Source organism: Hemitrygon akajei, chromosome 15 (assembly GCF_048418815.1).
Source record: "Hemitrygon akajei chromosome 15, sHemAka1.3, whole genome shotgun sequence".
NCBI lineage: Eukaryota > Metazoa > Chordata > Chondrichthyes > Myliobatiformes > Dasyatidae > Hemitrygon > Hemitrygon akajei.
Genome location: NC_133138.1, coordinates 41,386,186 through 41,403,134, shown reverse-complemented (window position 1 = coordinate 41,403,134; position 16,949 = coordinate 41,386,186). Strand labels below are relative to the sequence as shown.

The 16,949-nt window shown below is 41.1% G+C and overlaps 1 protein-coding gene across 1 annotated transcript in view; it reads left to right on the top strand.

Annotated features, from left to right (window-relative positions):
• Window positions 1-16,949, top strand: part of LOC140739585 (RYamide receptor-like) — a 70,654-nt gene that overhangs the window by 44,389 nt on the left and 9,316 nt on the right. Inside the window, exons 3-6 of the mRNA XM_073067983.1 lie at window positions 1,026-1,199; window positions 11,794-12,027; window positions 12,853-13,062; window positions 14,015-14,222. Of these exons, the coding sequence (XP_072924084.1) occupies window positions 1,026-1,199; window positions 11,794-12,027; window positions 12,853-13,062; window positions 14,015-14,222 (826 nt within the window). The remainder of the gene's footprint in view (window positions 1-1,025; window positions 1,200-11,793; window positions 12,028-12,852; window positions 13,063-14,014; window positions 14,223-16,949) is intronic.

Below are 16,949 nucleotides of genomic sequence, written 5' to 3'. Positions count from 1 at the left end.
AAGTCATACGATAGGGCACATAATGAAACACAATAAAGGTAAGGGCCACCAGGTCCAGCTTACTTTCTTCAATGAGCTTCCATCCTTTGACAATGGACAAATCATTTTGTTACGCAAACTGCTGCCCCTTCTGATCTCAGTCACCAACTCTGCTCCATTCCCTAGACTTCTTAACTTGTATTTGGTCTCTAAATTTCTTTGGGCTCTGAACCACATTTGGCCTTTAACTTTTGGCTTTTAACTTTTGGAGTGTCATCTCCCTGAGCATTCACAGTTTTTACACTAGCTGCTGTTGCTATAAAATAGGAGAGAAATTTCCAATCAGATCCCATCATTGGGACTTGAGGGAAACTCATACATTTGTCTTCCTGCCTCTGAATTAATATCCAATCCTGTGTGCCAATCCTTGTTCCAATAGGGATCCAAGGCATATTATGTACATTTTGCAGGGAGAGGCTCAACATAATGTCTCACTTAATGTAAGCATGAACTGGCTATGAGGATGGTGCCTCTTTTTACAACATACACAGTTTTTTGTCATTAACGGCCAAGAAGGGTTATAATGCCAGCAAAATGATGCAATACAATAAAATACCACTCTCTCTACACTCAGACCACACTGTATGTCAGGGATAATGAACCTGATTCTGATTCATTGATTTCCACATGTTCTCATGCTATTTTATTGACCAAAGCTCCACTATTAGTCGATGTGATTTTAGCTGTCAATAACAACAATTATATTCTTAAACCTCTTTTCTCTCTTTCCTCCCTTAACATACTCTTAAAGAACTAAAATATTGACCAACTTTTTGACTGTTGCCTTCAATGGCTTGCTGTCAAATTCCATTTCAGGAACAATTCCGTGAGGTTATTTGGAATACTTTAAACTGTCAGAGTTAATATACTGGTGCAAATTGTTATTGCAAAATCTATTTTAAAATATTGATCCTTTACATTGTTAATAAATCCTTAGCTTGCAGCTTTAATGTGATTGGTTTTAGCCTGTCCATTCTTTTGCCCAGATTCTCTCCGTGTCTGTCAGTATCTACACCCTCATGACCATTGGTGTAGACCGTTACTACGCTGTTTGCCATCCGTTGAAGTCTCGCATGGGTCGCTCCCGAAGTAAGATATTAATTGCTGTGATCTGGATGGTGTCTTTCAGCATTGCATCTGTGCAGTTATTTGTATCGAGGGTAAGTGCAGAAGTACTGAATCCTAGTTTCGAAAAATGTTTGTATGTCAAAAGCCATCCTTAAGATTCTCTAATAGAGGAGACCTGAAGTGGGCCAGGGGTCGGGGGTTATAGTGCTGCTGTTTTTTCTGAAGGGGAGGGGGTCGGGTATTGTATTGTTGCTGTTTTTTTCTGTGGAGGAGGGAGTTGGGGATTGTTATTGTCACGGTTCTTTTACTGCAGGGAGAGGATTGGGGATTGTTATTGTCGCTGTTTTTTCTGCATGGAGGGGGTTGAGGATTGTTATTGACATTGTTTTCTTCTGCAGGGAGGGGGGTTCAGGGATTGTTATTGTCATGGTTCTTTTTCTGCGGGGGACCAGGTGTTATTATTATCACTGTATTTTTTCTTCAGGGAGGGGTCGTGGATTCTGGGGTCTGCGAGTTTTGTTTCTTTTACTTTTTCACGGTATTTCGTGGCTATCTGGAGAAGACAAATATCAGAGTTATAGTGTACATGCATATTTTGACAATAAAATGAACCTTGAACCCTGAAAATCCCAGGTAGGAGAATCCTGCTGGAAATCCCAAGGAATTTCAGCACAAGCATTTGCACTTGTCATAAGCTATATTCGCAGTAGTGCTATTTGTGTGCGAGATTTTAAAGTAATGGTGTACTAACTACTTACTATGGCATTACTGAAATGTTGCCGTAGTAATTTACGAATAGTAAATTAAACAGCTTGTCAACAAACTTTGCCAGTAATTAGCTAAGTCAATTTGCAATCTGAAAGTTCTTTCCTATCTTATCCAAACATGTTTGTGCTGAACATTTGAATGTTGGAGCTCCAGTCTGTGATTAGTTTGCTGATTTCAGGCAAGGTGTAGTGGGCAGTAATTGGCCTTCAGAGACTAATGCATTCTGAGGGAAAATGTCAAGGGGAGACAGTGTTTTGAACTGTTCTTTAAAAACCTAAGCTAAAAGAACTAGCTTCCAGGCGCAGAATGATTGGGCTGGGGTGATGATGTTGACCTCTGTACTTGGCCAGCAAGATGGCACTTTAGCCCCCATTTTAATGGGTAAAGAAGAATCAGTATTACTGAACCACTATACACATCCGGCAGTCTACATGACCCCCCACACACGTTGGCAAGAGCATCACTGAGATTCAGAATTTAACATCCAGGGACTAAACCTGACCATGTTTTAAATAATCAGACCAACTGTAAATCCAAGAGGACAATTAAAGTAAATTGATTTTCAACTCATATGGGCTCTTGAGATGGCCTGCAGCCTAATTTTACCATCCTGACAGCTGCCTAATGGCAATGTCTCTGTCATCTTCGCTCACTCAGCCGAGAGCACAATGTGATTAAAATCATGCAGCCGTAGTGTGGAAACAGGCCATTTAGCCCATCACCTCCAGGCAGACCACAGAGATGAAAGAAAAGCTTCACCCCTCCACCGCTGAACCAATCACCTCCTTCACACCACTTTTTGCTGGTGCTGCCTCATTCTCTTAATTCCACTTCTCTCAGTTATTCTGTTATTGTCACTTTGAGTTTCTTGCACTCGCTCAGACTACACTACAGTCTTTGCACTATTCTGCTATCTTGTGCATCATTGCATTTATTGCTGTATTTATTATTAACATGTTTAGTGTTTACTATGTCAGCTCATGAGAACAAGGGATTTAATTACGCTCTGGTGTACATGACAATAAATTAATAATCTAGTGGTGTGCCTCAGGGATCTGTTCTGGGACCCCTACTCTCTGTGAGTTTTATAAATGACCTGGATGAGGAAGTGGAGGGATGGGTTAATAAATTTGCTGATGACACGAATGTTGGAGGTGTTGTGGATAGCGTGGAGGGCTGTCAGAGGTTACAACGGGACATTGATAGGATGCAAAACTGGGCTGAGAAGTGGCAGATGGAGTTCAACCCAGATAAGTGTGAGGTGGTTCATTTTGGTAGGTCAAATATGATGGCAGAATATAGTATTAATGGTAAGACTCTTGGCAGTGTGGAGGATCAGAGGGATCTTGGGGTCCGAGTCCATAGGACGCTCAAAGCTGCTGCACAGGTTGACTCTGTGGTTAAGAAGGCATATGGTGCATTGGCCTTCATCAATCATGGTATTGAGTTTAAGAGCCGACAGGTAATGTTGCAGCTATATAGGACCCTGGTCAGACCCCACTAGGAGTACTGTGCTCACTTCTGGTCGCCTCACTACAGGAAGGACGTGGAAACCATAGAAAGGGTGCAGAGGAGATTTACAAGGATATTGCCCAGATTGGGGAGCATGCCTCATGAGAATAGTTTGAGTGAACTCGGCCTTTTCTCCTTGGAATGATGGAGGATGAGAGGTGACCTGATAGAGGTGTATAAGATGATGAGAGGCATTGATCGTGTGGATAGTCAGAGGCTTTCCCCCAGGGCTGAAATGGCTAGCATTAGAGAGCATAGTTTTAAGGTGCTTGGAAGCAGGTACAGAGGAGATGTCAGAGGTAAGTTTTCTTTTTATTCAGAGAGTGGTGAGTGCATGGAATGGGCTGCTGGTGGCTGTGGTGGAGGCAGAAATGATAGGGTTTTTTTAAGAGACTCCTGGATGGCTACATGGAGCTTAGAAAAATAGAGGGCTATGGGTAAAGCCCAGGTAGTTCTAAAGTAGGGCCATGTTCAGCACAGCTTTGTGGGCCAAAGGGCCTGTATTGTGCTGTAGGTTTTCTATGTTTCTAATCTAATCTAATAAATGAAGGTAATAGCCCTTGCAGAAACACAGCAGAGTGGAAGAATTATATTTAAAGACTGGAATAATATCGTTTGGGGGAAAAAAAGAAGAGAAACAAAATAAAAAAGATTTAATTTTAAAAAGGGGTTGGAAGCAGGGAGATCTGAGTGTTTACAGACATAAATCAGGACAAAAGGCTGTTAAAAGGATTGAAATATCAAATTTATTAATTAAGTCATAGGTATAAAATTCAGTCGATTTTGGACCACACTATTGGACCAAAACAGAAATATCATGTTCAGCAATCAGCATCAGATGTTAAAGAGTATTTCAGGGCTTTGTCGAGTCAGAACAAATAAGAAAATTTATTTATGTCGAGGACAAGAATTTGTTTTTTGTAGAGTAGTGAAGCTTAAGAGAGGATTTAATACAGGCGTTCAAATCTTCACTGTTTTACTGGAGTAAATAAAGAAAAATGCTTTCAGTAGAGAGGAGAATTGGAACCGAAGATTCAGATTTAAACAATTGGCAGAAGAACTGGAAACTTTTTTTGGTAACCATGTGATCGGGAAATTATTCTCTGAAGGACGTCAGATTCAGTGACTAAGTTCAGAATGAAATGCTTGAAGAAAAAACCAAGCAGCATGAAGGGCTGATCTGTGAATATTGGATCTGCTAGAACAAACAATTTGAACAGTCTGTAAATTACGATTCAAACTTTAAACTTAGCCCTTTTAAGGCAATACAGTTCACACTGATGTAACCCACAGACCAGGAAACTTGGCGTGTCAGAGTGGCTCCAAAGACATTTAATATTTGAAAGCAGAAGAACAAACTAACATTGGAGGAGAGGATGGCTTTATATCTTCAAGCCTTTCACTAATCCTCTAAATGTCAAATTCCAGGAACAAACTTCAGATGTGATTGACTGATATCTCTCAAAGGAAATACATCTGACTATAAGTCAGGAAATGTTTCAAAGAGAAAAAAGAGCATACTATTGAAACAGCTGCAGTCATCTGCCCCGTTTGTAGTCTGAGGTCACTGACACTGAAGTTAATAAATGCCATAGAGTTAAATAGAGTGGAAGGAGATCTCTCAGCCCACTGAGTCCTTGCTGAGTAGCAATTGCACATTTACACCAAATCTTTTTCGAGCACAAGACGTAGGAACTGAATTAGGCTATTCGGCCTATCGAGCCTGCTCTACCATTCCATAATGGCTGATTTATTATCCCACTCAACCCCATTCTCCTGACTTCCCCTCATAACCTCTTGTTCTTTATTTTATTCTCCCCACATTCCCATAAATTCACCCAGAATCTATTGCCAATCTACACTGGCCAGTTAACCTACAGCCCAGACCAGGGTATCCAGAGAAAGCCCACACAGTTACAAAGAGAAGGAGCAAAACTGCACACAGACAGGACCGGGGGAGGGGGGCAGGATTGACCCTGGGTTGTTGGAGCTACGAGTCAATAAAGCTTTGAGGTAGTGATGGCTGAGAGACTCATAAGTGGAGATGTGGAGAAAGCGAACCAGCTGAACAACTTCTTCAACAGGTTCGATAGCTCAATCTCATCCTCACCGCAGAAATCCACACCAGGCTTACTTCCCTCACAGGAAAATAGCCACTCACAGGAGACCTTGCCCACGCCCAGGATTACGGCTGCACAGGTGGAAGGTCAACTGAGGAAGATCTGTACCAGCAAGGCGGCTGGACCGGATGGAGTTTCCCCACGATTACTGAGGGCCTGTGCAACTGAGCTGGGAGAACCACTACAGCGCATCTTCAACATGAGCCTGGAGCAGAGAAGAGTACCCAGACAGTGGAAAACATCCTGTATTGTCCCAGTACCGAAGAAACCACAACCAAAAGAGTTGAATGACTTCAGACCTGTTGCCTTGACGTCGCACGTGATGAAGACCATGGAGCGGCTGATAATACAGAATCTGAGGCCACAAACCAGGCACGCCCAGGATCCTCTTCAGTTTGCGTATAAGGAGAAGGTGGGAGTGGAGGATGCTATCATGTATTTGCTGCACAAATCACCTAGATGGGGCCAGTTGTGCTGTGAGGATTACATTCCTTGACTTCTCTAGTGCCTTTAACACCATCCAGCCCAAGATCTTAAGGCACAAACTAACGGAGATGGGAGTAGACTCTCACATGGTGGATTGGATAGTGGACTACTTGACAGATAGGCCTCAGTATGTGCGGTTGGGAGACTGTAGGTCTGACACGGTGGTCAGCAGCACAGGGGCGCCGCAGGGAACCGTACTCTCTCTGGTCCTGTTCACCCTGTACACATCAGACTTCCAATATAACTCGGTCCTGCCATGTGCAGAAGTTCGCTGATGACACGGCCATAGTGGGGTGTGTCAGGAATGGACAGGAGGAGGAGTATAGGAAACTGATACAGGACTTTGTGATATGGTGCAACTCAAACTACCTGCATCTCAATATCACCAAGACCAAGATGGTGGTGGACTTTAGGAGATCTAGGCCTCATATGGAGCCAGTGATCATTAATGGAGAATGTGTGGAGCAGGTTAAGACCTACAAGTATCTGGGAGTACAGTTAGACGAGAAGCTAGACTGGACTGCCAACACAGATGCCTTGTGCAGGAAGGCACAGAGTCGACTGTACTTCCTAAGAAGGTTGGCGTCATTCAATGTCTGTAGTGAGATGCTGAAGATGTTCTATAGGTCAGTTGTGGAGAGCGCCCTCTTCTTTGTGGTGGCGTGTTGGGGAGGAAGCATTAAGAAGAGGGACGCCTCACGTTTAATAAGCTGGTAAGGAAGGCGGGCTCTGTCGTGGGCAAAGTACTGGAGAGTTTAACATCGGTAGCTGAGCGAAGGGCGCTGAGTAGGCTATGGTCAATTATGGATAACTCTGAACATCCTCTACATAGCACCATCCAGAGACAGAGAAGCAGTTTCAGCGACAGGTTACTATCGATGCAATGCTCCTCAGACAGGATGAAGAGGTCAATACTCCCCAATGCCATTAGGCTTTACAATTCTACCGCCAGGACTTAAGAACTTTTTTAAAAAGCTATTATTAATGCTTTTTGAGATAGTGATTTAGATGCATATCATATTCTTTACTGAGTTAAGTATTGTATGTCATTAGTTTTGCTACAACAAGTGTATGGGACATTGGAAAAAAAGTTGAATTTCCCCATCGGGATGAATAAAGTATCTATCTATCTATCTATCTATCATTTCCATTTTGATACATATAACTATATAACTTCCTGATACATTTAAGCTGAAACAACAGTTTTAAGTCTAAACCAATAACTGAGGTATGAAACGAGGTCGTTCTGGAAACGACACAAAATATTTGACAGTAGGTGCACAATAGATAACATTTAAAGAATTAACAGAGAGGTTACAGTTAATAAATATTTCTTTGAATCACAAAAGCCCAACATGAAAAATGGCTCAGCCTTGGTTTCTCACTGCCTGTTATGCCGTTGGCATTTAGGCAGTAATGAAGGTCCTCCATCTCTGGCGGTGTTCCGGGCATCCTTCATTAACTACAACCACCAAGTTCCTTCAGCAACTTCCTCTCAGTTTTTACCACTGTCAGTCATGCAAGTCCCTTGTGGAGACTCAGAAATACCGTCACACTCAGACGTAGAAGGATTCTTCATTGCTGCTTCTGCAAAAATTGTTTTACGAGTCAGGGTTGTTAGCCCTGAGCAAAACCTGCGAACCTGGAAGACCAGTGGACCACTCTTAGTCTGGCCTCTATCCTTTGACCTGTTTGAGATGGGTGACCCCCACCAAGAACCAAAGCATAAAGCCTTGACTCCAGCCAATATAGCTCTCTGGGTTGTTAATGCACCAAACCATGACAAGGTTGTGGTCCTCTTGGAGGCAGCCTTGGTTAACAAGGGCTTAAAAGATTGTATGAGGTCAAAAGAAAAGAAGATGTCAAAAAGACCAGTCAGCTGAAGATGAGAATGTTTCAGACTGCACCAAAGGAGTATCAAGAAACTGATGTGGAAAGGAAATATAAAATACAAGTATAAATAGTGAAACAACAACTGTAAAAAGTTTTGATAGGTAAGGGTAAAATAAAAGATACACAAAGGTTAATGTGAATGCTTTGCAGACCGAGAGAAAAGTTGCACTGACAGATAAGGAAATGGCAGGAAAAACAAACAAACATCCTAGATCTGTCTCTGCAAACGACCACATTGAATACTTCCTAGACAGAGTAGAGAACAAGTCTTTTGCAAATTAGGAGCTCACAAAAATTAGCATTAGAGAAAAATCAGTAGTAGATGAATTAATGGGACTACAGTGTGATAAATCCCTCGGGTCTGACGGAGTGTTGGGAACCAGGGGTCAGAGTCTCACTGGATGGGACTAGCCAGTCAGGAATGAGGTATGAAGAGATTTCATCTTTCAGAGGGAGGTGAATCCTTGGAATTTTCTACTCAAGGCGGCTGTAAAGTATCAGTGATTGTGTATATTCACATAAAAAACTGTGGTGTGGTGGATACTGAGGAAGATTATCTAAGGTTACATAAGAATTTAGATCAAATAGAAAGTTGAACAAGGCACTGGAAGGTGAAATTTAATCCTAAGAAGTGAAAGGTGAACCATCTAAGGAAGTCAAGTAGGAGTAGAACATATACAGTCATTTCTGGGGCACTAAGAAACATTGATGAACAGACAGACGTTGTAGTTCAAGTACCGTATATTATTCCTTGAGGATGGCGAAGAAGCTATATGACATGCTTGCCTTTATAGATCAGGCACAGAATATAAAATGGGAAGTTACAGGTACGTTGTAGCTTTAGAAATCTGATTAGAAAGCACTTGCAGTTTTTTGTGCAGATTTGGCCCCCAAGTATAGCAAGAATGTAATTGCTTGGGAAGAGAGCAGAGAAGGTTCACCAGTACCTAACCTGGACTAGAAGTCAGTTATGGGGAGATATTGGATAGGCTGGTCTTGTTTTCCTACAGGAAAGAAGTGGGGGGGCAGAGCTGTATAAAATTATGGGAGGCATAGATAGAGTAGATGATCAGAATCTTTTTCCTATGCTAGGGATGGTAGGGATATCAAAAACCAGAGAACAAGAAGGAATTTGAAAGGAGATCTGAGGGGAAAGTTTAATTTATAAAAGAAACACAGAGAGTGGTTGATATCTGGATCACACTCTGCTAGAAGAGGTACAAATGTTTTTATTTTAAAAGGCATTTAATCAGGTACTTGAATTGGCAAGGCAGAGTAGAATACAGACCTAACATGGGCAAAGGGGATTAGAGTGTATTGCCAAAATAGCTGGCATGGACATGGTGTGCCAAAGACCCCGTTTCAATGCTGCATAACTCTGTAACTCAGACTATGTGACAATAATTTATAGATTTTTTGGATTTAAAGACATATTGGGATTAATACAAGTGAATGATCAGTCATAATCTTATTTTGTGTTATAGAAGGTGTAAAAGGCCAAATGGTCTATTCCTCTTTCTATTTTCTAATAAGGAACAATGAATTATATAAAGTATAAACCTTTATGTAGTCACTTGCTCATGCTCCCAAACTAGTACACGCTCTCACTATGTCTTCCTCAATTTTCTTTCTCCATTTTGTGCAATAACTGAAGTGAGATTAGCATGAGCTGGAGGGCGATGGACTGAATTTCCCATTCATCCAGTAGATTAATTCTTCAAGTGTAGAACTCACTAGCAAGGTGGAATACTTTGGTGAGGAAGGTTGAAGAAATGACAAGAAGCATTGCTGCTCTTGGTCAAGGTTGTGGCCAGTAATCCAGGTGGATTGAATCCAAGCAACCATTTAGGAAGAACTCCTGAGCCACTGGGAAGAAAGGAAGAAGAGAACCATTCCAAAGACTTACCCTAAATAACAGGGAGACCCCTCTGTAATTACCATGAGTCAGAAATCTCTCATAAAGACGGTTGCAATCACAGAATACATCTGAGGTTCTCTGGCACGATGCCCTCTCCCAGATGATGATCAACACAAGATGTTTCTCTTTGCCAAGTTTCACATTCACCACAGGGATGCCATCTGCTCTGGTTTCACAGCTGATGTGTAGCTTTTTCAATCTCTAGGCTGGGGGAGCAGTAAAACTGGACTGGATACCGTGTTATGAGATGAGACAAGAACACTCGTTTCAGCCGCATGTCTTGGCTGAAATGCTCTTTGAAGTGATCCTTGAAACAGACACCGACTTCTTCTCCACTGTTGACAAGCCATTCTTTCTCTTGACAAACACTTCCACTCTTGTTTCTGAATGAATTGTTCCAGAAAGGCTGCCATTTCAGAATGAGACCCTACATCGGGACTGAGAATGTAGAGGGAGGAGGTGGTAACCGCTGAAAATGAATTCTTAATATCATGAAAACATATAATAAGTCTTTCCCTTTAGAATTATAGAGCAGAGAAACAGGCCTTTGGTCCATTAGTCCATGGCAAAATGTTATTCTGCCTGCCCCCCATTGACCCACGCCTGCCCCCCATTGACCCACGCCTGCCCCCCATTGACCCACGCCTGCCCCCCATTGACCCACGCCTGCCCTCCATTGACCCACACCTGCCCTCCATACCACTCCCATCCAAGTACCTATCCATATTTCTCTTAAATTCTGAAATCAAACTCACATCCACCATTTCTACTGGCAGCTCATTCCACACTCTCACCACCTTCTGAGTGAAAGTACCCCTTTAATGAGAAAGATAAACAAAAATTACTATAGCTCATTATCACCATATCGAAGGCTTACAAGTGTTCCAGTCTCTGTCTAGATTACTAATAGTTCATTGACCCCAAAACAGGAAATGTCAGAAGTACTCAGTGGAATAAGCAACATTTCCAACATTTTCTCTTTCTGTTTTGGTGTTCCAGTATGTACAGTTCCCTTGCACCAGTTACTTTGTAATTGCATGTGGTGTCTCTCTTACAGCCTGATTCTGGGCTCATGACTCATTGTGACACTGGATAGCTGAGGATGTTTTGGAACTTTGTACTCAAGATGAGTGTTCAAGCAGCCACAACTTATCATCAATGTTAGACCAGATTTCCTGAACCTGTTCTGCTCTGCAGGGGCTTTCCATTGGAATATGGAGGGCAGGTCAAATTGAGGCTGCTTATTAACCTCTGAACTTAAAAGGCAATTCTTTATTTTATTTATTGAGACTAGGCCTTTCTGGCCCTTTGAGCTATGCTCTTCCTGCTATTTTCCATGTCTGTCTTTGACATTCTCAGCACACCCTTGAGGACTCCAGTCTTTGGGAGGGTGTGATGTCAAACGCACTGTTCCTTCCCCAAAGCTCCTGGCTGTAGGCAAACTGAACAGCTATACAAAAAAAGTAACTGGGAGTGATCAGCATTTTCCCCTCCCATTGGCATTCAAGGCCTACACCTATTGTAAATTGTTCCAACACTGCTCCTCACAAAAATCCTGCGGAGGTGATGTAAAGGCTGCAGAAAACCACAATCTCTAATCTGTCCTATTGAAGGACTATCAGCCCTTCTAGAATGTTGAAAACAGGAAATTAATTCTCTTTGATCATGACCTTGTCAGGATCAATACTTCCATTGATCCTCATTCCACTGGTTTTCAAGAAGTTTGTGACAAGAGGTGTATTTGAAGACAAATGCACAACTACCTTGTTCCAAATTTTCCACAAACTCTGGAAAATATGATCATTTATGTACAAATTCTGCATTTCTATTGCCAGGTTGCCTAGATTTTCACTGCACAGATTCAAGAGTCATTGGTGCAAATAATTAAATGTCATGGAACAATTTAAGATTTTGCAGAATTTAAAATGGTTTTACTTAAGAAATGTTATCTAAAGCATGATTTAAAATGTGTCCTATTTTGTACGTCAGGCTAAGTACGTGAGTGTGGAAAATGAATCTGAAATGATCTGTTTGGAGACTGGGTGGCCCAGCAACACTTACCGGAAGATCTACACGCTCTTCCTGCTCCTTTTCACTTACATGTTACCCTTATTCATCCTCACCATAACGTACTGGAATGTGGGGCTGAGGCTGTGGGGTCGGAGACCACCTGGAAATATGGACAGAAACAGAGAAGCTCAGCAAGACAAGTCAAAGCGAAAGGTAAAGTTGCACAAGTCACACACTGGGTAAAGGAGTAAACATACATGCAGAATACACTGTATGCCTAGATACGCTGGTTTAGAAAATCAGTAAAATGAGTATTGGTTTCACTGCTGTTAACCTTGGGGTGCAATTATCTATCAGCTGCCATTGCTCCTGAAAAGGCACACTTTCTATTTCAATTATATCCAAAAGAGAAGGCATATTTCCATGGTTTCCACATTTTGTAGCATTCTACTGTGGAGCATGGACTTTGTTTAAGCATTTAATTATGTTACGAGAAAGGAACCTGATAAATAAGCTTAGCTCAGATTGGGTAGCATTGGGGACCTGTAATTCATCATTGAGTCAGTATAGGGCTGTCAACAAGTTAATTTCATTCATTTTGCCCCAGTACATTTCAATAAAGAGAGTGTAAATGGCCTTTCGTATTCTGCTCCGGTACTTAACTAATTCCCATCAGCAAAACTGTTGTCCATTGCTGCCTGGATGACAAAACACAAATATGAAATCCGTATCAATTGCTTGAAGAAATTTGATCCTATCTCGACACTGATAGCTTTCTTGGGAGTACATCTGCCTTACTACCAAAATTTTTGATGGATGAAAAATGTAATAGGGAATGTTTTAATAAGAAACCCTATTTGTATTTGTAAAAAGCGTTTTAACCATACATCAACTGAAAAAGTGGCTGAAAGAGGTTTTCAAAGCAATTCCTGATAAAGAAGAATGGTGTTGAAATAAAAGATTATAATCAATATGAATTAAAGCGATTGTTTTGTTACTTGACATGACTAAACTGGGATGAATTATAAATTCTTTCAGGTAATCAAGATGCTGTTTATCATAGTGGCTGTTTTTGCTCTTTGCTGGCTACCATTCCACATTTTCAGTGTTACGTACGAGTTCAATCCTGCTGTGCTGCCAAATGATCCCATGGATATTACTGCCCTTTACTTCTTCTCCCACTACCTGGCCATGTCACATAGTTTCTGGAACCCACTCATTTATGGATTCTACAACGATAATTTCAGGGTATGTTGGTATTTGACATAATTTATTATTGATTAGAGTCATGCAGTACACAGGGGAGAAGGGGCTGCTAACCTTTAGTGTGGATGCTTTTCAATTCATGCAAGGAAACAGTGGAAACAGCAAAATTGAGATATCGATTATGGTTAATCCAGTACATGCAGATCTCAAAGGAATGTTTAATTTATCAATGGATAATATTTTTAAAAATTATTCAATCTAGCACCCTTTGAACATAAAGTGAGATGAGACCCACTGCAGGAGAAATTGTATTTAAAATGAAATAAAGGCATCAACAAAGGGCAGAAGAGGAAGGTGGAAGAGTTTGACATTTTTAAATGCAAGGTACTTAATGGAGTGCCTAAAGCTGTTTAGGGAATTTTAAATGTGCAGATTCAAGGGCATTAGAAAAGTATTTTATTTAGGAGAAACAGAATTAAATAGGGTTGGAAATGGCTATGGAGTAATTGGGTCGCAGTCAATTCAAAGATGTTCTTAGTCTGTCCTTAATCAATCTAATGGAATAAAGCGATTAGTTGAAGTACAGGATGGAAGGTGGCTGTGAATATGGATAAGAGGTTTTGGGGTAAAGGATGGCAAGTGGGTTATTGATATCACTGTGGATAAGGCATTCAAACTCTAAATATCTATAACCCAACCAGAAACTCACAGCTCAGTCAGCGCCTGCAGAGATTAAAACATAGCTAATGTTTTGGGTCACTTCACTGCAATTGTAAAGTTTTACAAATATAATAGGTTTTAAGTATAAAGGCAAGGGAATAACAAGAGAAGGGGAAAAGTGATAGGGAAACTGCCAGTGAATGGTCAACTCAGCTTCCACCTCACAAAAGTTTCGGGTCAGATCTGCAGTAGAACACACACTACAAGTAGGATCGGCTAATCCTGGCAGTGTACATGGGAGTTAATATAACAGCAGAATTCTTTTTGTCCCTAGGCTGACCTGCAAAGATTGTGCATTCGTTTCAATCCATCCAGATGCTGCCCTCACATCTATGGGGATAATCTTTCAACCTACAGTGACTCGGATATCTTTAGGAAAGAGAATACTATAAGTGTGCGTCTGAGCTCAATGGAAAGCTGTAGATCTCTGGTCTCCAGGAAGCAACCCATTGTCCCCACTTCCCAAACGGTCCAAGTTCATGGTAAGTATTGCAAAAAAGAACAACACTATATTCTTAAAGTACTAGAGTAAATTTATTGTGGAAATAACAGGCAGGATAGACAAAAGAGAGTCACTGGATGGTGCGTAGTTGGACTTTCAGAGGGCCCTTGACAAGATGCCACACATGAAGCTGCTTAACAAGATAAGAGCCCATGATATTGCAGGAAAGATACTAGCACACATAGAAGATTGGCTGATTGGCAGGAGGCAAAGAGTGGGAATGAAGGGGGTCTTTTCTGCTTGGCTGCTGGTGACTAATGGTGTGCCACAGTGGTCGGTGTTGGGACTGCTTCTTTTTGTGTTCTGTGTTAGTGATTTAGAAGATGATGGAATTGATCAAACTTGTGGCCAAGTTTGCAGATGATACAAAGATAGGAGGAGGAACAGGTAGTGTTGAAGAAGCAGGGTGTCTGCAAAAGGACAGACAGATTAGGAGAATGGGCAAAGAATTGGCAGAAGGAATATAGTGTAGAGAATGTTAGGTCATGCACTTTGGTAGATGGAATAAAGGTATAGGCTATGTTCTAAGTGGGGAGAAAATTCAGAAATCAGAGGTACAAAGGGACTTGGGAGTACTCGAGCAGGATTCCCTAAAAGTTAACTTTCAGGTTGAGTCACTGGTAAGGAAGGCAAAGGCAATATTACATTCATTTTGAGAGGACTAGAATATAAAATCAAGCATGTAATGCTGAGGCTTTATAAGGCATTGGTCAGACCACACTTGGAGTACTGTGAGCAGTTTGAGGCCCCTTATTAAGAGAGGATGCATTGATATTGGAGAGGGTTCAGAGAAGGTTCACAAAACTTACTCCGGAAAGAAGGGTTAATGTATGAGAAGCTTTTGATAGCTCTGGGCCTGTACTCACTGGAGTTTAGAAGAATGAGGGGGGATCTCATTGAAACCCTATTGAATATTGAAAGGCCTAGATGAAATGGATGTGGAGAGGATGTTTGCTACAGTGAGGGAGTCTACGTCCAGAGGGCACAGCCTCAGAATAGAAGGACATCCATTTAGAACAGAGCTGAGGAGGAAATTCATTAGCCAGAGTGGGGTGAACCTGTGGAATTCATTGCCACTGTGGAAGCCAATTATTGGATATATTTAAAGTGGAGGCTGATAAGTTCTTGATTAGTAAGGACATCAAAGGTTACAGGGAGCAAGCAGGTGAATGGAATTGAGGGGGATAGTAAATCAGCCACAGTCGAATGGTGGAGCAGACTCTAAGGGCCAAATGGCCTAATTCTGTTCCTATGTCTTATGGTCTTTTGGTCTGAATTTGCAGTTTGGTCATGTACTTGGTCAAAGAATACAATGCACATAGTTTGGAAGAGGAATGATTTAAAATGCATCAAGAATTGCTTCCTATCAAATTTTCCCGGAACAACAACAAAAGAAACGTTGCTTTAATTCTTAAAAAATCTATCTAATTACAGATTGGCAGTGGGAGAACTGGAAAATAGTCACCACATGATTGAGTTTAATGAGGGACAGAAAAGGGAGAATAGATAAAAATGAAAATATCAAAGTGAAAAGCAATTGATCAGAAAACGCTGGGTTGAAAATATTGAGAAATGATCTGTGGAAAATATTCTAATATCAGTTCCACAGCAAACAAATCATTTCCAAAGGATAAAGGTACATTCTGTGGATTAACAGAGAGAGATAAGCTAAACGATGATTTTAGAGCTGTAGAATACAAAGGCTAAGTGCATCACTGATTAGGTCTTGAGGAGTCTTTTCTCCACTTGTGCTGGAATGGAGTATAAGCCCCTACATTGATTAGTTAGGACTATATCTGTGCTGCAATTTCTATGCACATTTCTATAAAAGGGCTATATTCAGCTCTTTCAAGTCTCGCTCTGCCCATTGTTTAATGATACTCAGTGCATAAATCATGTGCTGCATTCAATATCAAGTTTAATAGAGCAAATCCTTATCAGCTCCAAGAAAATAAACAAGTTCCAGTCTTGCACTGGGAAGTTGTAGTCCAAAGGAAGAGTACTTTACAAGTATAAAAGTAAGGACAATTGAAAAATAAAATCTCACCATTCTACTACCCCACAACCATCAGGCTCTTTAACAAAAGGGGATAACTACACTCACTTGTCCATCCATCATAACCAAGGATCTCACTTCAAGAACTCTATCTTGTTATTTCATGCTCTCATTATTTATTGCTATTTATTTATAATTGAACTTGCACAGTTTGTTGTCTTCTGCACTCTGCTTGATCTTTCCTTGATCCTGTTATAGCTACTATTGCTGAGAATGTCCACAAGAAAATGAATATTGGGGTTGTTGTATATGTTGACATATATATACTCTGATGATAAAATTTACTTTGAACTTTGTACTTTAGAATTAAAGGCATCAAAACAGCAGACTGGTGAATAATGGAACTGCAAGAAATGCAAGTCCTGCCCTTTGCACTATTCCGGGACCCCAATAGTCCATTCAGGTGAAATGACCACTCTCCTTCTTCCAGTTGAGGGTACAGCTCATGATGTGACTTCCTCAGTGTAGAGGCAGATTCCTCAAAGGCAGATTATATCTCACTTTCTGTGGCTGTATCAAAGCCGGCTAGTTTACTGCTGACCATCCTTCATCTGTTATACCGGCTCTCATTTTCTCTGCAATAACACTGCCGAATGTGCTGGGTATTTACTACATTTCTGCCTCTCTTTCTAACTGCTCTCATTTTATAGT